This window comes from Neolamprologus multifasciatus, chromosome 7, assembly GCF_963576455.1.
Source record: "Neolamprologus multifasciatus chromosome 7, fNeoMul1.2, whole genome shotgun sequence".
Taxonomy (NCBI): domain Eukaryota; kingdom Metazoa; phylum Chordata; class Actinopteri; order Cichliformes; family Cichlidae; genus Neolamprologus; species Neolamprologus multifasciatus.
Window position 1 is genome coordinate 37688556 of NC_140445.1, and position 22893 is coordinate 37711448.

The window sequence follows — 22893 nt, forward strand, 5'->3', positions numbered from 1 at the left end:
CAGCTTCAGGTGGATTTTAATGAAGCTTTTCACCGTTGCCTCCGCGTCCTCTCCGGTAGATTCTGGAATACCAGAAAAAACAAGATTGTCTCTCATGCTACGGGCTTGTAGATCGATAACGGACTCTTTTATTTTTTTATTTTCAGTGTTTAGCTGGGTCACGTTATCGGCGAGAGATTTGACCGACTCCCGTAGCGTGGCATTTTCAGCGGCAAGCGTTTCCACCTGCTGCTGGCTGAATTCCAGGGATTCTCTCAGAGATTTAAATTCCCGGTGTAGAATCTCCACCAGGGACAGCCTCGCATCGAAACTGGACAATCGCTTGTCGATTGACTCCAGGATATCTGCGATGTCTTTGCCGGCAGGCGATGTTGTGCCGGGGGAGTCTGCCGGACGACATCTCTTCGATGACGGCGTCTCGGTTTTGGCCGGGGAAGATGCACTCTGGGCCTTCTTCATTACTAAATCTTGGAAGCAGCGTTCGATGTATTCTTGGAGAGCGTCTAAACTCTCCCCGTTGTCCTCCAGGGTGTTAGAGATGATAAGACAGATGTTGTTAGTTATATGACAGTTGGTTAGTTTATTTGGCAGTACTGAAGCTTAAGGAAACTTTGTTAAACTCTACGCTACCATTCGCTTTGTTTTTTCCGCCAAATCTCCGGCGTCTGACGTCACCTACAACATGGGTCGCTTACCTTACCCGTCGCTTACCTTACCCGTAAGCGACGGGTAAGGAGAATAGTTTTAAACATATTCTCCTTAAATGTGATGCTTTAAAGATCAGGAGGCAGTCAAGACCCAAACAGAACCAAAACTCCAATGGGATGCTCTGTGTATGCTGGCTACAGAAGTAGACACTTTTGTATACCCTCTATCCCTCCAAAAAACGCTCTTACTTCTCAAATACTTACCTCTGTGCATGGGAAATTACTCTTAGTAAAAAGCAGCATGTTAAGTGCAACATTGGTATTGTCCATGATTGGTCCTTTCTCTCACTTGTATCTGCCTCTATCCTTATAGCAGCAGATACAGGTGGTTATAAACTGCTGCACAGGAGATAAAAATGTTTATGTTAATACTCTATTGGTCTGCGAATACTGGTCTTAAGACCACTTTTGCTTTGTGTTAATTTTTATTCTACATTTGAAGTTTACTACTGCTGTTGGAACAGCTGAGGGCTACAGGCTTTTGCCCTGATTTCTTCAACATTGTTTTTACAAGAGCAATAACAGTGTGAGTGTACACTTTCAGAACAGTTTTGCATTCAAGCTAGTTCCACATTGGTTAATTCTTAAATTCTTGACACAGATTATTAGTTATTTAGGTTGAGAATGTAAATGAAACTGTACATGGACATTTCTAAGTTTGGGGTACTCTCCTAATGGCAGACCAGTGCAGCATTCACAATACTGCAAGAAACTGCTTCAAACCACCTAAAATCCTGTCTCGTTATGTCCTAAGTTGACTAAATTTTTAATATTGTCATTTGACTCACTTTTTTCTCAGTTTCAGCAATGCCAGCTACAATTTTGATGTTTTACACTTTTGATTTTTACGTTGCTGTCCTTTTTTCCCCATTTTTGGTCACAGCGTTTTTGAGCGATAATGTCAGTGCAGCAATCACCTGTGCCAAACGTGTCGTGAGGGATCCTCAAGGCATCAGTGCCTGGTATAAACAAATCACATAACTGACAAACAGTTTCTGACTGACTGACCTCTTACTTGGTTAATCATACTTTTGTCTGGTTTCAGGTATGGCTGGCAATATAACTGTGAGGGTCGTGACCTCAGCTCCTATGTGAGTGGATGTGGTGTTTAATCAGCAGGAGGGTCTCGTCCACATAATAAGATGTCCCCGTCTTCTTCTGTTTCTGTAATTTCTCAAATTAATATACTGAATTAAAATCACAGCTTTCATTCTTTTCATCTACCTTTTTTATGATTTAACCCTGAAAGTTATCATCAGTCATGATCCCAACCCTAAAGTATTCAATTGAAATATATAATAATCACGGCGGGATTCGCCGGTGTGTTTTGTTGAACGGACCGAAGAGCAGACACTGAGAGAGAAGTTGCAGGTGAAACAAAAAGCGAGCCTTTATTCGGCTGGTGGCAGTTGATAAGCATGAAAACTATGAAAAAACTATGACACACTATCAAAACACTACAACAGACTATGGTGGGGATAACAGATGACCTGACAATGACGTACAGAAAACAGAGGACATAAATACACACAGGAGGTGATCAGGGGAAGTGGGAACACATGGGGAAACAGCTGACTGACATGAACCTAATGACAGGACAGGGGAAGTGAAACTAAACACAATGAACAAAGAACACAAGATTCCTTCAAAATAAAACAGGAAACATGGAGAAAAATACAATCATCAATGAAATAAAACTAAAATACACACAACACTGGGCCGCAGACCCAGCACCATGACAATGATATTGTATTAGATTGTTCTTCCAAGTCCTTACAATCAGAGAAAAAGAAAATAACCTAATTATTATTATAACTGGAACAAATAAAAATGATTTAGATATTATGTCTGTGAAGGTTCTCATTCATCCAGGTCATCGTAGTCAAAGGAGCTTGCAAAGAAAAGCGTCTGGACTTCTTTAAGTTACTTGAAGACGTTTCACCTCTCATCCGAGAAGCTTCTTCAGTTCTGTTTGACTCTCCACCATTTGACCTTAGAACTGAAGAAGCTTCTCGGATGAGAGGTGAAACGTCTTCAAGCAACTTAAAGAAGCCCAGATGATTTAGATATTACAATTCTGCTTTCTCAAGTGGGTAGGATTATCACCAGTGATGATTTAATGATTTCTGTCCATGTTTTAGCTACAACTGGAGACCTGTTCATGACACTAACAAGTGAAGAGGTTTAAAGTGTCTGTTACTTTCTTTGTTCTCTGACTTCCAGGCTTGGGGAAGCTTGAGAAATGTAATAATATTCTAATATTTAACGTCCTAGGACCTGGCGTCCACATATGTGGACATCACATTTTGGGTTATTTAGACCAAAATACTCAATTTTGCTCTACAGGGACCTGATATCCTTTTACGAGGACATTATACTGCTACTGTTCTATCAAAATTTTAAACGAATATCCTCACATGTGGCTCTTATTTTTCTTAAAAACAAAAATAAGGTTAAAAAAATCTGGTAATTCTTTGTTTTTACATTCATATGCCCCAATATGCCCAAATATCAAAGAGAAATTAAAAATGCATGCCGTGGAAGACTTCAGGTCTTAGGAAGTTAAAGCACACAGTAGCGTCGATACCAATGACGACTAAGATCTCAAAGGGCTAAAGCTGTTATACTCTATGATTCTCTATTCAGAGCAACTTCTTATATACTGGTAGTTTTGACCCTTTTCTCCCTAACTGTGATGCTCTCAGCAGGTTTTGGAGACCCAAACAGAATGTAACCTATACAAGAGAATTTACTTTTAATTTATAATTGTATGTTTTAGTACAACATCTGCCACTTCTACCTGCAGTATGCTGCTATCACCGCTTATATGTGGATAAATATGGTGACATACTTGTGAGTGACAGCAGGATGGATAATTGCATTAATGATGCTGGGAACTGATTGGTGGGTAATTCCTGTGAATAGGGGTGTCAAAACTATGGTCTGACAGCCAGAGCCTGATAGATGGTCTAACCTGGCAATCTAAAGGAGCTGGCAAGCTCATTTACACATGCAGCCAAGCTAGACTTGGCTGCATGTGTAAATTGCAAAGAAGGATTTCAGGCTTCTAGACCTTGTTGATAGAACAATTGGAGATTATGTATCGGAATTTCAGGAGTGGGACCACGTGTCACGGGTTGCCAGGGCAAGACGTGTGTGAATTATTTAGGACCCAAGAAGCGGCAGCTCTGGTGCAAGTGAGTTCATTAAACAAATGTAGATACAAACAGAAATGGCGAGGGTGAACATGAAACTAAGAAAACCTAAACTGGGAAAAACTAACAGAAACTAACCAGAAACAGAGATGCAGGGAGGCACAGGTAAATACACAGGATGATGGACGGCAAGACGCAGACGAACCAGCAACGAGGACGAGGGAACACACACTATAAATATACACACCAGCAATCAGGGGATGGGAAACAGGAGGGAAACACACCTGGGAGACATCACAGCTGACAAGGCAGGGGAAACGTAAACAGAATGCACGGACATCAGACAGAGACCTTCAAAGTAAAACAGGAAACACATACAGTGGGGCAAAAAAGTATTTAGTCAGCCACCGATTGTGCAAGTTCCCCCACTTAAAATGATGACAGAGGTCAGTAATTTGCACCAGAGGTACACTTCAACTGTGAGAGACAGAATGTGAAAAAAAAAATCCATGAATTCACATGGTAGGATTTGTAAAGAATTTATTCGTAAACCAGGGTGGAAAATAAGTATTTGGTCAATAACAAAAATACAACTCAATACTTTGTAACATAACCTTTGTTGGCAATAACAGAGGTCAAACGTTTACTATAGGTCTTTACCAGGTTTGCACACACAGTAGCTGGTATTTTGGCCCATTCCTCCATGCAGATCTTCTCAAGAGCAGTGATGTTTTGGGGCTGTCGCCGAGCAACACGGACTTTCAACTCCCGCCACAGATTTTCTATGGGGTTGAGGTCTGGAGACTGGCTAGGCCACTCCAGGACTTTCAAATGCTTCTTACGGAGCCACTCCTTTGTTGCCCGGGCGGTGTGTTTTGGATCATTGTCATGTTGGAAGACCCAGCCTCGTTTCATCTTCAAAGTTCTCACTGATGGAAGGAGGTTTTGGCTCAAAATCTCACGATACTTGGCCCCATTCATTCTGTCCTTAACACGGATCAGTCGTCCTGTCCCCTTGGCAGAAAAACAGCCCCATAGCATGATGTTTCCACCCCCATGCTTCACAGTGGGTATGGTGTTCTTGGGATGCAACTCAGTATTCTTCTTCCTCCAAACACGACGAGTTGAGTTTATACCAAAAAGTTCTACTTTGGTTTCATCTGACCACATGACATTCTCCCAATCCTCTGCTGTATCATCCATGTGCTCTCTGGCAAACTTCAGACGGGCCTGGACATGCACTGGCTTCAGCAGCGGAACACGTCTGGCACTGCGGGATTTGATTCCCTGCCATTGTAGTGTGTTACTGATGGTGACCTTTGTTACTTTGGTCCCAGCTCTCTGCAGGTCATTCACCAGGTCCCCCCGTGTGGTTCTGGGATCTTTGCTCACCGTTCTCATGATCATTTTGACCCCATGGGATGAGATCTTGCGTGGATCCCCAGATCGAGGGAGATTATCAGTGGTCTTGTATGTCTTCCATTTTCTGATGATTGCTCCCACAGTTGATTTTTTCACACCAAGCTGCTTGCCTATTGTAGATTCACTCTTCCCAGTCTGGTGCAGGTCTACAATTCTTTTCCTGGTGTCCTTCGAAAGCTCTTTGGTCTTGGCCATGGCGGAGTTTGGAGTCTGACTGGTTGAGGCTGTGGACAGGTGTCTTTTATACAGATGATGAGGTCAAACAGGTGCCATTCATACAGGTAACGAGTGGGGGACAGAAAAGCTTCTTACAGAAGACGTTACAGGTCTGTGAGAGCCAGGGATTTTCCTTGTTTGAGGTGACCAAATACTTATTTTCCACCCTGATTTACGAATAAATTCTTTACAAATCCTACCATGTGAATTCATGGATTTTTTTTTCACATTCTGTCTCTCACAGTTGAAGTGTACCTCTGGTGCAAATTACTGACCTCTGTCATCATTTTAAGTGGGGGAACTTGCACAATCGGTGGCTGACTAAATACATTTTTGCCCCACTGTACACATAATGACACAGACTCAGAGACGCGGACTAAACACAGAGACCTTACTACACTAAAGGGGATACACAAGCAGGGATGACACCAAACAGAGGGAACACAACTAAACCCTGGGAAACCCAAAACAACAGGCATAATACATAAAACTATCAAAAGTAAAAGTACACAACCAAAAACACTCGGTCACAGACCCAGGACCGTGACACCACGGCTCCAAACATGCTCCTTCTGGTTGTCATCTATATAGGTTCCCCCACTTCTGAAAGCTGTTCATTCTCTTTACGTGCCCCGCCCTCCCTCCTTGTTCTCAATTCTTTAACTTCTTCACTCCTATTTAGTACACGGGGATCTGCCAGGCCTAGCAGCTGTTGCCAGTCCCCTTCGAGGCCTTCCCCAAACTGCAACTCAATTCATGTCCAAGCATTCACCTTTACCTATTAAAACGCTGTCAAACCTAAAATGAGGACGAGGTGAAATTTTTCATCCAAGTTTTGCCGATGACCTGGTTAAGCTAGTACAACAGGAAACATGAGCTCAGTTAACTGTGGTGATAACCCTCTGTTCTCTCTGTTATGAGAAGTCTTGGCAATCAGAGGCAAACTAATAATGATCACATGACCTGCATTTTTTTATTATCAAAAAATCCCAACTCTAACTCCAGTTACATATTTCTCCAAAAACATAGGGTTAGAAATGGTGTCATCACTGTTGCCGCACAGCAAGAAGGTCCTGAGTTCAATTTCCAGGACGGGGTCTTTCTGTGTGGGTTCCCTCCAGGTACTCCAGCTTCCTCCCACTGTCCAAAGACATGCAGTTTGTGGGATAGGTTAATCGATTAATCCAAATTGCCCATAGCTGTGAGTGCGGGAGTGAATGTAAGCGCGAATGGTTGTCTGTCTCTGTGTGTTAGCCCTGTGACAGACTGGCGACCTGTCCAGGGTGTACCCCGCCTCTCGCCCTATGACAGCTGGAATAGGCTCCAGCACCCCCTGCGACCCTGAAAAGGATAAGCAGAAGTGAATGAATGGATGGATAGATAGAATTGGTGTCATCACCAGTGATGGCTTCACAGAGTTCACAGGGTTAACACTGCTCAACTAGCCAAGATTAGAGGGCTAAGACACTCTGTATGGCAGAAAAATGAAATTAATTTTACTTCATCGGCCAGATAAATCCTATTGTATTCACCAGTGGATTGGATCAGTATAAGTTAAGACCTACAGATATCAGTAAAAATGCTTTTAATACTGATTACGCTTCAGGCTTTATTTTTGGGTAAAATTTTAACAACCTCTGTTAATGACACAATCCAGTCTTAAGCTATGTAACTTCATTCTAATTATTAATTACAGAATGACTACTGTTTACCAAAACTTCATGTCCTGTACTGGGGACATAAATATGTGTGTTAGTGTTCTTGATTCATTTTATCTTATCTCAAATATCTTGGTTTCTGCATAAAAATCAGATGTTGACCTCTGTTATTTCCCCAGTGTCCAGGTAAGGGTAGGAATATAGCTCAACCTGTAAATGGACAGTTATCAAATTAAGTTCAGCTCACCATTAGCAGTTTATATGGATTCATTTACAGCATCTTCCCTTATTTTTATACTTGTTGTTCTCTCATCTGTACTTTTGAAATTCCTGTCACACTTAACTCTTCCCCAAAGCATACACCACACATGATGTTTGATTTGGGCAGCAGCCCTTTTATTTGCCCCACACAAACACACTGAGGTTTTGCTTGTTCAGCCTGGAACACAGACACTGCCCTGGTGGCTCGTTGCTCCCTTCTGTATCTCTGCTCCTCACTGTCAACATCAAACACAACTCAATGCACTGCGTCACCCTTCCTCTGCAGCAAGCCACAGACCACGCCCCCGCCATAATTCCTCATTTTTTTCATTCATTTTTTTCTTTGTTTGAACAAAGTGCTTTTGAGAGATGTCAACATGGCAATAAAATGTGCCAAGCCTAGGGATCCTCTAGGCATCAGAGCCTGGTAAGCATGGATCATATGATCATCTGATGTGATGTGATGGTGCTGCTTCACCAGACTGATGATCCTTGTGTCTGGTTCCAGGTTGGATGGCGTGATAACTTTGAGGGTCATGATCTCACAAAGTATTTGGCTGGATGTGGTCTTTAACCAGCACATATAAACAGGAGGGTGTCATCAACATAATAAAATGCCCCTGTCTTCCTCTGAAGCATTTGGGCTGTTTCTGTGTTTTTGAGCTAACTGGAGTGAAACACACTGAGATACTCAAACTAATAAACTGAATTAAAATCTTGATTTTCAGTTTGTGTGATTTATCGTTTTTAAAATATAACCCTCGATGTCATCATTAATTCATCATCAATTAAAATATGTCATTTTTCATCCATCCATCTTTGACATTTATCCAGTTCAGGGTGACAGTGGGGCTGGGGTCTATCCCACCTCCCAAAGGGCAGAGTACACCCTGGACAGTTCTCCAATCTGTTGCAGTGCTAATACAGAGAGACAGACAACCATTCACCTCTGTGGGTAAGAGAGAAGCCGCACAGACACAGAGAGAGTATGCAAACTGCACAAAGAATAGCCACAGAGTGGATCTGAACCTAGAACTGTCACGGTCATGAGTCGGTGACCTAGTGTTTTGAGTTTTGTACTTTTACTTTTGATTTTATCATGGTTTATGACTGTTTGTGTTTTGGTTTCTGTCCTAGTATTTCTAGCTCCCTAGTTCTGTAGTACTTCCTGAGTTCTAGTTCTTAGGTTTTGTTATTTGGTTTCTCTGTGTTAACTCTGTCTTTCTGTCCCACATTTCAGGTCTCTATATTCTGTGTCCCGAGTCTCTGTTAAGTTTACATGTCTAGAGTTCAGTCGGTGTTTCCTGTTTTACTTTGAAAGTCTGTGTCTCATGTCAGTGTTTCTAGTTTGCTTCCCTTGTCTCATCCTGCCTAATTACTCCCAGCTGTGCTCTCCTTTTGTGTCTCATTGCCCTTGTTATCCCTCAGTGTATTTAAGCCCTGTGTTTCTCTTTGTCAGTGTTGTGTTCTCCTCATGCTGTGTGTTCCCTTGTGTGCTACTCTGTGATGTTTAATTTATATTTTCCCAGTCTAGTTTAGTTTTGTATAATTTCCTTGAGTCAGTAAATAAAGCTGTATTTTGAGTTTATTCCCATGTGTTGTGAGTCCTGCATTTTAGGTCCAATCTCCTGCCTGCCACACAGCAATCCTTGACAAGAACCTTCTTGTTATGAGGTGACAGTGCTAACCACCCTGTGTATGTAATTTATGTTGTATTAAATTATCCAAGTCTTTAGAGTCAGAGTTCAAAGAAAAGAAAATAATCCTTCAACTGATTTTTTTTCAAAAAATTTATTTCCCTTTTCTCCAAACACTTTGGGTTATCACCAGTATGAAAGCCTGAAAACCACCACTTAAAAAAGAAAGAATTTTGAAATTTTGAGTTAGTGCTGACAATCAGTAATCTACGGGAATGGTCATTTCCTTGTTACCCCGAAGCTGAAGCCCTCAGCTACAAATGCTACAGCTATGCTACCAGTATTACAGCCAGTCATGAAAACACAAATTGCTGAGTAATTTCAACATGGCTTCACAAATGCTGAAATCCTTGTGTTATTAGCTGAATCACGTGGTGTTACTATCAGCAAACGTACTCTCGAAATCTCCAATTTGTTGTGATGCGGTTTTCAGTGAGTGTTCCTCTGCTCCATATCCTTCCTAACAAGAAAATGACGTCATTCACATAGATTACTGATTGGCAGAGCTAACTCGAAATTTCGAGTTACTTTTCTCAAAATTTCGAGTTAATAAGTTGAAATATCAGAATCAGAATCAGAAAGGGTTTTATTGCCAAATGTTGAGCAGGTTTACAACATTAGGAAATTGCTGCGGTACTTAGTGCAAACATACTGTGCTTAAATAGACAAAAAATAATAATCGAGTTATGGATACTTTTTTTTCTAGCGCCTTAAACGGGCTTCCATACACCAGTGATGACTTAATGATTTCTTTTTTAATTCTTTACATTATTTTTCACTGTTTGAGCTATAACTGGGTAACTACATAAATGCTTGTTATTTTTTGAGAAATATCTGGAAACTTGAATAAAATTTGACTTACATTTGGACTGAAATGTGGCAACTTCAAGTTGTATCCATTATTGTGTTCAATTGTAAAAGCATTTTATGTTTTAGTCTTTTTTTTAGTGCAATATTATATTATATTATATTCATGGTATGATTCATATGGTCCTGTGGTGTAAAATCAATAATAAAGCTTTGTATGCTTTGTTTCTGCCATTAATTAGAACTGCTCCTTAAAAAAAAAAAACAACCTTCCTCAAACATCAGTTTGTCTCACTCTGATTGATCTGCTTTGTTTGTCTGTCTGGAATTTGTTATTTGCTTTTACGTGACTCATGCTCAGGTCCTCTTATCTGAACCTAGACAGTTACAACTCAGAAAACTCAGCAACAGCTCTGGACAAATTTAGACCAGCAGAGACACCATGATGAAAAGTCTATTCTTTTTGCTCTTGGTGGCTGTAGCGAACGCTAAACACTTCCAGCGCTGTGAATGGGCCCACAAGTTGAAGGATAGTGGAATGGACGGCTACCGCGATGTCAGTCTGGCTGACTGTGAGTATGACCTGTCACACTGCCTGGTCTCACACGCAAGAGCTAAATGACTTCACATGTGAATCCCATGTTAGGCACTTTACGATCAGCTTGTTATGATACACACACTATGTGTGTGCGAATGGGTGGATGACTGGATGTATAAAGCGCTTTGGGGTCCTTAGGGACTAGTAAAGGGCTATACAAATATAGGCCATTTTTACCATACTTGTTACAGCTTGTTACTTTACATTACGTTCAGTCTGTTGCAAAAACACATCATTTGTTCCCATTTCTTTGGTCGAATTTACAAAAATGCCAGAAATGACCCAATTAGACAGGCATAAAATTGAACTTAGTTGTATCATCTAACATTTCCTGACGACCTATCAGAATTGGTCTCAGTGGAAGGGTTGCTGCCATACAGAAAACAATTTTTAGAAAGAAAAGCAGGGGAAAAGGCAAAAAAAAAACTGTGATGAAATGTACTGACACTTTTGTCAACAAATGAAAATGAGATTAAAAAAAACCTTGGAGATATTAAGCAGAACTAATTAAGTTGCATAGAAGTGCAGGACAAGCTTGGAAGTGATCCAATCAGAAGCTATTTCCTTGTGCAGCAAGGTTAGACCAGTGACAGTTTAAAGGTATATTCGTTGCGTTAGACGTGAACGATTGAGCTGCCCCTGTAAATGAAACAGGTTTGGAACGGGCATCCGTAAAACATGGTAGAGGCTTTGTCATGTTTGATGGTACTTTTCTGCATTCATGATTCCATCCATGTTGACGAACTCTCCAACACCACTGTCCGCAGAGTTTAATCTGCTATTAAATACCATGTGGAAGAACTCTGATTGGTATGGCTTTAGTTTTCAGCATGATAATAATCCCAAAAAAACTGCCATTGCACTGAAAGTGTACCTAGTTAGAAAAAAACACAGTGGAACACTATTAGTTTGGTCTTCAAATATGATAAAAATGTGATTCTGATGAGAAAAGTGGATAAATGAGAAAGTGTTGGTTTTAATACCTGATGTTTAGATTTCAGGAGTCCATGTCTCCTGTTTTGTCTGCAGGGGTTTGCCTGACCAAATGGGAGTCAGGCTACGACACCATGAAGATGCACCACAACAACGATGGATCCACTGATTTTGGCATCTTTCAGATTAATAATCGCTGGTGGTGCAATGACAAAATCATGTCTTTCAGAAATGGATGCCAAATCAATTGCAAGGGTCAGTGATGAGCCAGGTCTTGTTGTGATCTGAATGATACCAAGGTTTAAGATTGGTTCATGGCATGAGGGGTTGTTAGAACTTCATCCAAGCAAAGAACCTAAAGATCTGCATAAAAAGCATTATTACTGAGAAAATCACATCTTCTATCAGTTATTATGCAAAGGTTATACTGGTCCAGCCCACTAGAGATAAAATTAAAGTTTTTCTTTGTACTTCACTGTTTTCCAAGCTTATACAATAAAACGTGTGTCGAAGTGGATGGATTAATACCTTTTCTCCTGTGTTGTACTTGTTTTACCTCAATCACCACATCTTAATTGCCATCATGTACTTACTTTTTTTAATCACAGACCTTTTAAGTGATGATGTCACCGTGGCAATCAACTGCGCCAAACGTGTTGTTACAGACCCCCAAGGCATCGCAGCCTGGTAAGAATGGATGATGTGATTCTAAAAACTGATGGTCCTGCTTTTTCTGGATAGACAGTCATTTGTGAAAGGATTAACTGTGTGTCTGGTTTCAGGTATGGATGGCGTAATCACTGTCAAGGTCGTGATCTCACACCCTATTTGGATGGATGCGGTCTTTAATCAACACATAGAAACAGGAGGGTGCCATCGGCATAATAAAATATCCCCATTATCTTCTAAAACATTCAAACTGTTTCCATATTTGATTTTAAAGAAGTAAAATATACTTAGTTACTAAAACCAATAAATTCAGTTTAAGTCTTGACTTTCAGTTTGTGTGGCTTACCATTAGAAGATTAGAACTATGTTTTATTTTGTTTTTTGCATTTCATTGTTCTCCTAACTCTTTACAATTAGGTTGTCTTATTCTAGGCTAGTAACTCAGACTGGAAAATTAGCCTTATGAAAACTTAAGTACAGCTTCAGTAGCTTGAATCATTAATCATTCTCTATGTGAGTCTCAGTCTCTCGCATTGTTGTGGAGAAATTTTGGCCCTCTCTTCTTCACAACATTGCTTCAGTTTATTGAGGTTTGTGGGTATTCGTTTATGCACTTAAGGTCCCGCCTTTGAATCAGGTTGCTGTCTGGACTTTATCCTGGGCAGTGTAACATGTCAATTCTTTTCTTTTTCAGTCATTCTGTTATAGACTGGGTCAGAGGAGTTCATGGTTAATTCAATGGCTGTAAGTTGCCCGTGTACTGTGGCTGCAAAACAACCCCAAATCGTTACTCTTGTATCACCGTAATTCACGCTTTGTATTAAGTGTTTGCGCCAATGTGCTGTGTTTGGTTTTCATCAAATGTGGTATTATGCAATATGGCCACACATCTCCACATCTAATCTGTCGAAAGAGCATTGTTCCAAAAGTCTCACAGATGGTTCACATGCAGCTTGGCAAGCCTAAGTAGTGCTGCCATGTTCTTTTTAGAGAGAATGGGCTTTTTGCACTGTCTGACCTTGGAATGAATTTAGTGGGATGTCTACTACTGGGGATGCTAAAGACCAGCAATGTGCAAAAACCTTTGCTTTGACAGAGGTGCTCACAAGAGTCATGTTCAACGCCACAAAGCATGTTAGGAAATTCTGTGAAATTTGTGTCCAGAAACACAAATCGTTAGATTAACTGTTGAGAGTATTTCACACACTGTTGGGTGAGAACCAGTTGCACCCTGGATGGGTTGGCGGACTGTAGCAGAGCATGTGCTTAAGCAGCACCTATCAGCTAAAATCTTTAATAAACAACAACAGTTTTTAAAGTAAATTTAAAGATGGTTCCTATATGGAAAAGATATATATAAATCTTGTAAAGTTTGTATCTGTCTTGTGTGAAACTTGTATGAAAAGCATACAAGAGTGAAAACAGATATAAGATCCCTAGAAAAATCATATAAATGAAACTTGTATGTTTTGGATACTTACTAAAACAATATATGAAAGTGGGCACTTTCATGAGTAAATCATATAAGCCTTATATGATTCACTATATGAAGTAGGCCACATCTGATGCATCTGATAAGTTTTTTCTATTTCTTTTCCATATGGGAAACAATTAGTGGATTTGATTATATGGACATTGCTCAATATCATGGTTCAAAATCAGATTTCACAAACCTATAGTGGAATACTTTCTTCTTTTCCGTCTACAGTCTGCAGATGCAGTCAGTAGCGGTTTTTGATACGGGCGACACGGGCAGTTGCCCGGGGCGGCATCGTGGTGCGGGGCGGCATCGGCAAAAAAAAAAAAATTGCTCGTACTCATGCTGCCCCAATGTCATGCCAGCGCATAGTGGGAATGGCATAGGCACCGATCAGTTTTCTATCGCCCATTTGCTGGGAGTAAGGGCGCCCTAGTTTGTGAGGTGTGCCTGCTGCTTGCGGCACAGGGAGGAGAGGGCAGGGCGGCGGGGGATTCTCTGGCTGGCTGGAGCAGCGTCTAATAACCAACTCGCAAAATAAAACAAAATAAAAACAAAACAACAAACACGAAAACACCAGACATTATGATACAGACTTGTAATGTTTTTTCGAAATTCTATACGTGAAAAGTGAGCACGAGAGCCCTCGGTGCGCCTGCTTGCTGCTGAAGTCAAAGTAAACTTTATTCTCATCTTTGCTACATACAGTCCAGCTTTGGAGCTTTGGAGCTTGGAGCTTTGGGCTTTGGAGCGTGATGTCACGGGAGGGGGGCCACGCCCCCTCTCGCCATGACAGTAGGCCAGACAAAGCACACGGAAGCATCAGCTATGGTTCGTACGCACTGTGTTGTCGGTTGCAATGGTAGATCACACGATAGGGAAGGCAAGAAGCTGGAAAATGGGCACTCTTTTCATCGTTTCCCTTCCTGGAGGCAACGTTGCCTCCCGTTTCCCCTCCTGGAGGCAATGGGAGGGATTTCATGTATCCGATAATACTAAACGAAGACGTCAGGCTTGGATTGCAGCGGTCAGACGAGCGGATATCGAGTTCTCTGCCATCCCCAAACGAGAGCAATTGCCCACCTGAGAATTCATGTTGAGCGAGTAATAGGTAGTTTGCGTAACAAGTTCAAAATGCTACACACTACAATGCCAATCTGATTACTCATATCATGTCAGGGTGAAGACACAGCACTGCTTGATAAGATTGTTAAGGTGTGCTGTGTTTTGGTGAATATGTGCCCCTTGGTCAAACCAGGGACAAATGAAACTTGCTCTTGTTGAATATTCATAAAACTGCTGTGTTGCATGTACAGTTCATTGTAAATAATTGTACTTTCTGTAAAGTGGTTTCAATGAAACAGAAAGAAAAGTATGTATATATTTTTTAAAATTCAAGATCTGTTCACATGTACTTAGCAAGTACATACACATGAAATGCAAACTATTTACATGGCAACACACAGCTGGCATCAATCGTGAATCGTTCATCTAGAGCAAATTTTGGGGCAGCTGCTGAGGAGAAGTCAATGTTATGTGCAACCTCTGGCTGTATCTTAGTCATATGGTCAACGTACTCACAACGTGGAGGCTTAAAAACGGCCAAATCTTGTACCCAACAGTTTGTGAATCAGATGTGCGCCTCCAGGGATTTATAATTATGAAAATGATTTCCCCTATGTGCTGACTCCACAGACAAGGTACGCGAAGATATCGGGATAGGACAACGGCGGTAGGCTGTCTGGGTTTCTACTCCACTGCATTATTTCATACGGGTCCACATTACCGATGCACGCTGTTTTTTCCAAGTACCGTCTCTTGGCGTCTGGGCACAATCGGTCGTGATACAGCCCTTTGTCTTTTGCGCTGATTTTAAGCATGGTTTTGGCAGTAACGCTTCCAACACAGTGTGTTTGTTTTGATTTGTTGCCTTCTGACATGGCGCCGCGATCCCACAATGCAGTACGGCGTGACGTCAACTCCAAAGCCCTATATAGAGAGACGAGACGATGAGGCTCCAGTTACAGCAGTGCAAGTAAACAAACAATAAATATAAGAAGAGTAAGAAAATAAATATACACTTTAGGACCAGGGGTAAAGGGATCAGAGGGACTGTTCGCCCAGGGCACCAAACAGGCTAGGAGACTGCCACTGGATGCAGTGTTATGAAGGGTCTTTACAATATGCAGTCTTGCCATTTCAACCAATCTGCTTTTCAAAAGTTTTTTAAAGTTACAGTAAAAGTCATTGAAAAGATGAATCCCTAACAAGACAATAGCAGTTTCACAGTGCTGAAGAATAAACCCAGAGTATTTTAAACATGTGACAGCCAGTTAGCATGTATTGAAAACACATTGGCTTCACTCATTTCAGAAATGCTTGGCTAACAAATACACATGACACTGAATTTATCATGTTGTTTATGTCAAAGCTCTGTAGCGGAAGGAGGCACCTTGAGAAGACTAGTGTTGTGATTGGGCCCTATGCAAACAAAACTGAATTAAACTGAATTGGAATGGATGGATAATTAAAAAACATAATAGGCCAAAAGACTTTTGAAATTTTTTTAATGCACTCTGCTGCTGCTCATTTGCTTTCCCATAAAGTACACTTAGGCTGTGTGTGTTGTGATGGAAACAATCAGATGTGACATCCAGAAATAACAAGAACAAACAACGACTGCACAAACACGCACACACAAGCTTGTGTTTGTATTGATATAATGTATTCTCTAACCCCTAACCCTATATCCTTAAAGCCGCTCTCATGAATATTCATACATTAAAAACACAAACAATTAATTTGTGTACGTGAAAGGGGTCGCTCGTGGTGACAAATACCCTGATAATTATGCTCTGCAGCTCTCAGCGCTGGAGCCTTTTTCTTCTGCTTGTTATTAATTTTATCTTTTTGTTGCTTTAATTCCAGAGGAAACAGCTGGTTAAAGACTGAAAATTCTGATGAACCCACTGCATGCTCATAGATTCAGTTTTATGTTCAGATTCATGAAATATGCAACATGAAAGCTGCAACTTCTCTCCTGTTTATCTTACACTTCTGACTATTAAGATGCAAGAGGAGGAGGGTGACATTTTAAAAACAGGACACAATCGAGTACTTTTATCCACAAACTGTGCAGAATGGTTTTTTTTTTCATCCATCCATCCATGCATCTTCTTCCACTTATCCGGGGCCAGGTCGTGGGAGCAGCAGCCTAACCAGGGAAGCCCAGACCTCTCTCTCCCCGGCAACTTCCTCCAGCTTGTCTGGGAGAACAACAAGGCGTTCCCAGGCCGGCCGAGAGATATAATCTCTCCAGCATGTCCTGGATCTGCTCCGGGGTCTCCTCCCATCGGGACATGCCTGGAACACCTCACCCAGAGGCATCATTATCAGATGCCCGAACCACCTCAACTGGCTCCTTTCGGTGTGGAGGAGCAGCAGCTCTTTTCTGGCCAAACTCCTCGCCCTTTGAAGGAAGCCCATTTCCGCCAGTTGTATCCACAATCTCGTTCTTTCAGTCACTACCCACAGCTCATGACCACAGGTGAGGGTAGGGACGCAGACTGACCAATAAATTAAGAGCTTTGCTTATACACTCAGCTCTCTCTTCAACGTGATGGACCAGTATAGAGTCTGCATCACTGCAGCCGCAGCATCAATCTGTCGATTTCCCGCTCCCTTCTCTCATCACTCATAAACAAGACCCCGAGATAGTTGAACTTCTCCACTTGGGGCAGGAATTCGTTCTTGACCTGGAGTGTGCACTCCACCCTTTTCCGGCTGAGGACCATGGCCTCAGATTTGGAAGTGCTAATTCTCATTCCTATCGCTTCACACTCGGCTGTAAACTGCTCCAGTGCAAGCTGGAGGCCATCACCTGATGAAGCCAACAGAACCACAACTTCCACAAAAAGATGAGATGAGATTCTGAGACAAGCAAAATGACAGCCTTCTGCCACCTGGCTACGCCTAGAAATTCTGTCCATAAAAATTACCAACAGAATCGATGACAAAGGTAACTCCAAACTCCTCCCACACCAGGGTTTTTCCGTCAGCCACTGCCTGAGCCACGTTCCGCTTGGTCTGTCGGTACCTATCAGCTGCCTCCGAAGTCCCACAGGCTAACCAAGCCCGATAGGGCTCCTTCTTCAACCTGGTAGCTCCCTTCAACTTTGGTGTCCACCATTTGGTTCAGGGGTTATCACCACAACAGGCACCAACCACCTTGCGGCTGCAGCTCAGTGCAACGGCTTTGGCAATGGAGGTGCTGAACATGGTCCATTCAGACTCAATGGCCCCAGTCTCCCTCGGAATGGTGTTAAAGCTCTGCCGAAGGTCTGCATTGAAGATCTCGTGAACCAGGGCCTCTGCCAGGCGTTCCCAGTGCACAGTCACTTTCCAAGTCTGTCCTGCACCTTCCCCCGCTACCTGATCCTGACAGCTCAGTCGCTCTCTTTACACAAGTGTCCAGAAGATATGGCCGCAGGTCTGGCAATACGATTAGAAAATTGATCACTGACCTGTGGCCTAGAATGTCCTAGTGCCACGTGCACTTATGGACTCTCTTATGTTCAAACATGGTATTTGTTATGGACAAACTGTGGTTTGCACAGAAGTCCAACAACAAAACACTGTGGACTTCAGATCCTGGAGGCCGTTCCTCCCGATCACGCCCCTCCAGGTCTCACTGTCGTTGCCCACATAAGCATAGAAGTCTCCCAGTAGGAAAACAGAGCCTCCAGGTGGAGCACTCTCAAGCACCCCACCCAGGGACTCCAAGAAGACTGGGTACTCTGGGCCACCACTCAATGCATAAGCGCAGATGACAGTCAGGACCCGTTCCCCAACCCAAAGGCGCAGGGAACAAAACTCTCGTCCACCAGGAAAAACCCCAACAGGCAGCAAGCCGAGGGAATACTAGGATACCCACCTCCGCCACCTCTCACCAAGGGCAACTCTACTATATCTAGTAGATATACTATATCTAGTATTGCTAGTCTTAGTAGCCGCTGCCTGGCATACAATGCACCCAACCCCAAACATGCCGACACAGGCCCACAGTAGGTAGCTGCATGTGAACTGTGGGGCTCTGTAGATGGGGCAAACCCACGTTTATCCAACAAGTGCCCCAGTTGAGTGTGTCCACACAGGGCCTGTAGCAGTTTTGCCCTTTGGGGCACTTTAGGGCCACTCATTCACACCCCATGGATTAGCCCATACAGGCCCCACAATAAGCTTAGTCCTGTGGGCCCACATTATGGTTAAGTGATATGGGATATGTGGGGGTTTGCCCTGCCCAGACAGCCCCACAGTTTACCCACACTGATCTATTGTTTGCCCGCATGGGTATTTCTTTATTTGTTTGTTTCTTGAAGGGCGAGGGGTTGTAGTGGTTTACATGTTTGCCATATGTGACTAACAAGCAAGAGGTCCCTTGTTTGAGCTTGGAAGGAGATCAAATCCCTTGATGGTTGTGTCAGGAAAAGTATCTGGTGTTGGCTGTTGAGGTGGGTAAAGTACAAACAAAGAATGTTTAAGTTTGAAAGCACAGCAAACTGGAGACTCTAACCATTTGGAGATACTTCAGTGTTTTAACAGTTTTAACGGAGTCCTGACAAAGACAAAGGTGAGTGCAACATCACATTAGTTCCCTGGTCTCTGCACCAACTTTGAGTTTTTTCAGAGGAAAAAGTTAGAAGTCTGGACTCGCGTCTAAATTTCCAAATGGCTAAAATCCAAAACATGTTTCTTTTTCACTGTGTGAACCTTCCTCCAGCCTCTCAGGTTATAAGGTAAAAGGGTTACGGTTCCCAGACATGCAGCAGCAGCAGCATTTACTATAGAGTACAAACATTTCCAGTGGATATCAGAGGTATTCTGACTTTCACCTCCTTTAAATCCACATTAAAAATATTTGCTCTACATTGATTCCATGTACTCAAAGTGAAGATTTTCCACTTTTAAAGAGTTAAAAAATTTCATATTTGATATCTGGAAAGGTCAGTGATGGTTTGAATCATTTTGAGGCTCTCACCAGAGACCAGAGTACCTTTATGGAACAGATATTTATACTACTAGGATGTGCTGTAGGTATGAACATGAGACCGGACATTTACAGCACACAGCATTTCCCTCTCAAACATAAAACAGAAAAAGCTTAACACATCCAAAGAGGATGTGTTAAGCTTTTTCTATTTATGATATGAAGTTTTCATGCTCTCATATTCTTCAAGAGCCCCCTCAAAGACAGAGACTTTTCACAACCTCTCACTGTGCTGTAAGCATCTCTGACTGAAGTGTTCTTGTGCCTGAATAGAAGCAAAAGTCTGCAGCTAGCTTCCTACACATGTAGGAAGCTTTCACAGCAGCAGCACAGTAATGCTCATGGTTTTAAAGTGGCATGCTCACGGTTGTAAAGTTTGAGCATAAATCCAGATTTATCACCTGAAATCATCATTACTGGTGCTGCTTCCTGCCTCCAGTCAAACCTCAGCTGCTGTTTTCTCATGCGGAGCACGGACGAAGCTGCTGTTACAGGATGGAAGCAGGAATCCCTGAACGAGGCAGAGGGAGAGAGGAGCATCTGGCACAGAAGCAGGATTTTAAATGTGTGGTTGCAGTGATCAGAAACCGGCATCATGGAGCCATTAGCAGATGCAAATGAGGGCAGAACTGGCAGACTGGTTTGTCTCACTCCATCTTTAACACACAAACACCACGAACACCAATACAACCACACACAGACTCCAACATCTGGACTGGGAGCAGTTTGTGCCAAATGTCTGACAGAACAAACTACCCGCTGATTACTTAACTTTTCTTTGAGCTCCAACAATGACTTCTCATCCCAGGTTTTTCCTCATAATTTATTTCCCGGATACTCCTGGTGGCTGTACCTTGATTTACCTGCCACAGCAATAAGCACCAAGAGATAAAGGCCCCAGATCTGCTAACTCCTTACTGTGAAATTAGAAGTATGGCACTAAAATCTACTTGTATAGGTTTACGCTGTCGGTATACACTGAAAACCGCATACAGCTAAAGTGAAATAAAACTTTTTTAAAAATCAGATTCCACATTGTTAATTCAGTAGTTGATATAAATCCCTTTGGCGGCAATTACAGCTTTCAGTCTTCTTGGGAACGTCTCTGCTGGCTTTGCACAGTGGGATTTACAGAGGTTTATCCCATCCTTCTTTGCAGATCCTTTCAGAGAAGGAGATTTTCATGTGAGACCAGGTGTGTGACCATTCAGGCAATACAAATGTTTAGATGCTAGGCGAAAATACCACTACATATCAAGAAGGCGAGGTCTGCACAGTGTTATTAACTGTAAACCTTCTTCAGCTCCCTTCAATTCCAGATATCTAAGCTATTCAGCCTCAGTTTGGGGAAACAGCCTCCATGCTCAGAGAAAAACAAAAAGACAAACATGACTCTGAATATAATTATTTATTCCAGTCCAGTCCAGAAAATGTACACATATGTTCTCAGAAGGTATAAAATCTGTCTTTAAATAAGTAATTGTTCTATTTCATATAATTGTAAATTCTCATTATTTCATTAAAACCCCTGAAGCTGACATATGACACCACAAAGGAACCAAAATCATAAAAGAGCAAAAAATGAAAGTTAGTAGAGTTAGCAAAAGCCGTCCAGCAGTTTGCAACCTGACTTTGGGTCTTTATGAAGGACTTGCTCTTAAGTACATTCTGTTTTTTTATTATTATTTTTATCTACTTTATATTAAAAAGAAAAACTGCAATAAAAGAAATGCTTGTTGTAAAGTTTGCACAGAGAGAGGATTAAAGGCTTTGGTTGCTTCAAGCTGGTTCAGGCTCCACTTATTGCTACTGTAGCCTCTGATGTCAGAGGCATTGTTGCTGGTATTGTGTCATTATTGCTGTGGTTGTTGCTCCCACTGTTGCTACTGTGACTCTGGAAAAAAAAAATTGTTTCCAGATGTTTAGAAATGTCAAGTGCAAAAAAGGCTCCACAACAGGAAGGTTGAAGCAATCATCCACGGAAACAATGGATCAGAACGGGTGACGTTTGGGCTGTGGGAGGTCTGGTTTTTGGTTTTTTGTCTGGATTAAGATGAAGGCGGTGATAACCCTGAGGCTGGTGAACAAAGGAACTCTAGAGAGACACAAAGAAAGAAGAGGAGTTACTATGACAGTTCACGTCTGAGTTTGAAAGATCTTTAAAAGATGGGCTGTTCTGTAAAACAACCTTCGAGTTCAGTTCCTATTTGCTTAAATTAAACTGTAAAAACAAACAAAAAATTAGCACTTCATAAATTCAAGAAGCATTTGGGTTCAAATTAACTCTACCCCAGCCCTACAGCAGGCTTGACCTTAAGTGGGCCAGGCCCTTTCTGTTAGGCGCTTTTCTGCCTGAAATAGAGATGATTAGATCATTAGTCTATATGTCATGTTATATGTCTAATATCTTTCTTTTAAATCACACGTTTTATAACCTGTAGTGAGCAACGCTCAATCAGGGAACTGACCGATGTGCCTCATTAAATGTTTAAGTGAGAGTGAACAGAGACCAGAAGCCTGGATTACATGAAAAAAAAGTTACCACCATTGTACTAGCCCTTTTCTGTGACTGGGGCTTTAATGTTTGTATAGTCAGCTATCACAAAGAAAACCCAGCTTTGTTGAACGTGTTGCTCAGCACACTCACTGATCCTGAGATTAAAACCTTTGGATCGTGTGTTTCTTAACCTACATTTTTACTTGTGGTTACATGAGATAAACCTATTTTAGTCTTTATGATAATCAGGCCTCCTTTGTCCATCTTTTTGCACGACAAGACAATGCTCTTGGGAAAAGTGAAGATATTTTAAATCTTGGATTTAGTGTTTGAGTTTGGTAGGGATTATTTAGAAAAACTGTCCTAAAAAAATATTTAAAAAGCTGCAACTTGTGTGTAGGCATTAATGAAGTGCAAGCAAGCACTGATATCTTCCCAATAAATAGATTGTGAGGCTCTGTGGAGACCTCTGAATAAAACTCCGCCTCCCACTTCCTTCTCTATAAACCCCAAATTGACTCATTAAGTTAATCTTAATAAAATCCCACAAACTAACTGCCGTGTTTCTCCCTCTTCCTGCAGAATAATAAACATTCGCCTCTGTACACATTGAAATATCCAATTAATGCACTGAGCTTCCATGTTAATCATTAGCTCCTCCATTAACCCCTCCCCACCTTCTCCTCCTCCTCCCTGGTACAATAACGAGGGGGGTGGAGCTACAATTAGGACAACTAGGACCCTTTTGCC

The 22893-nt window shown here is 41.9% G+C and overlaps 2 protein-coding genes across 3 annotated transcripts in view; one reads left to right on the forward strand and one right to left on the reverse strand.

Moving 5' to 3' along the window:
- The first annotated feature begins 10268 nt into the window (after positions 1–10268).
- LOC146514753 (lysozyme C-like) lies at positions 10269–12448 on the forward strand. Its single transcript, XM_085167218.1, has 4 exons — positions 10269–10495; positions 11551–11709; positions 12063–12141; positions 12237–12448. The coding sequence occupies exons 1-4, from the start codon at positions 10366–10368 to the stop codon at positions 12301–12303; spliced, it is 435 nt and encodes a 144-aa protein (XP_085023344.1). The 5' UTR covers positions 10269–10365; the 3' UTR covers positions 12304–12448.
- A 1898-nt stretch (positions 12449–14346) lies between these two features.
- mbd2 (methyl-CpG binding domain protein 2) overlaps positions 14347–22893 on the reverse strand; it is a 36778-nt gene continuing 28231 nt past the window's right edge. For both annotated transcript variants that reach the window (XM_085166182.1, XM_085166181.1), the window contains one exon: positions 14347–21741. In XM_085166182.1, coding sequence (XP_085022308.1) covers positions 21639–21741 — 103 coding nt within the window. In that variant the 3' untranslated portion in view covers positions 14347–21638. The remainder of the gene's footprint in view (positions 21742–22893) is intronic.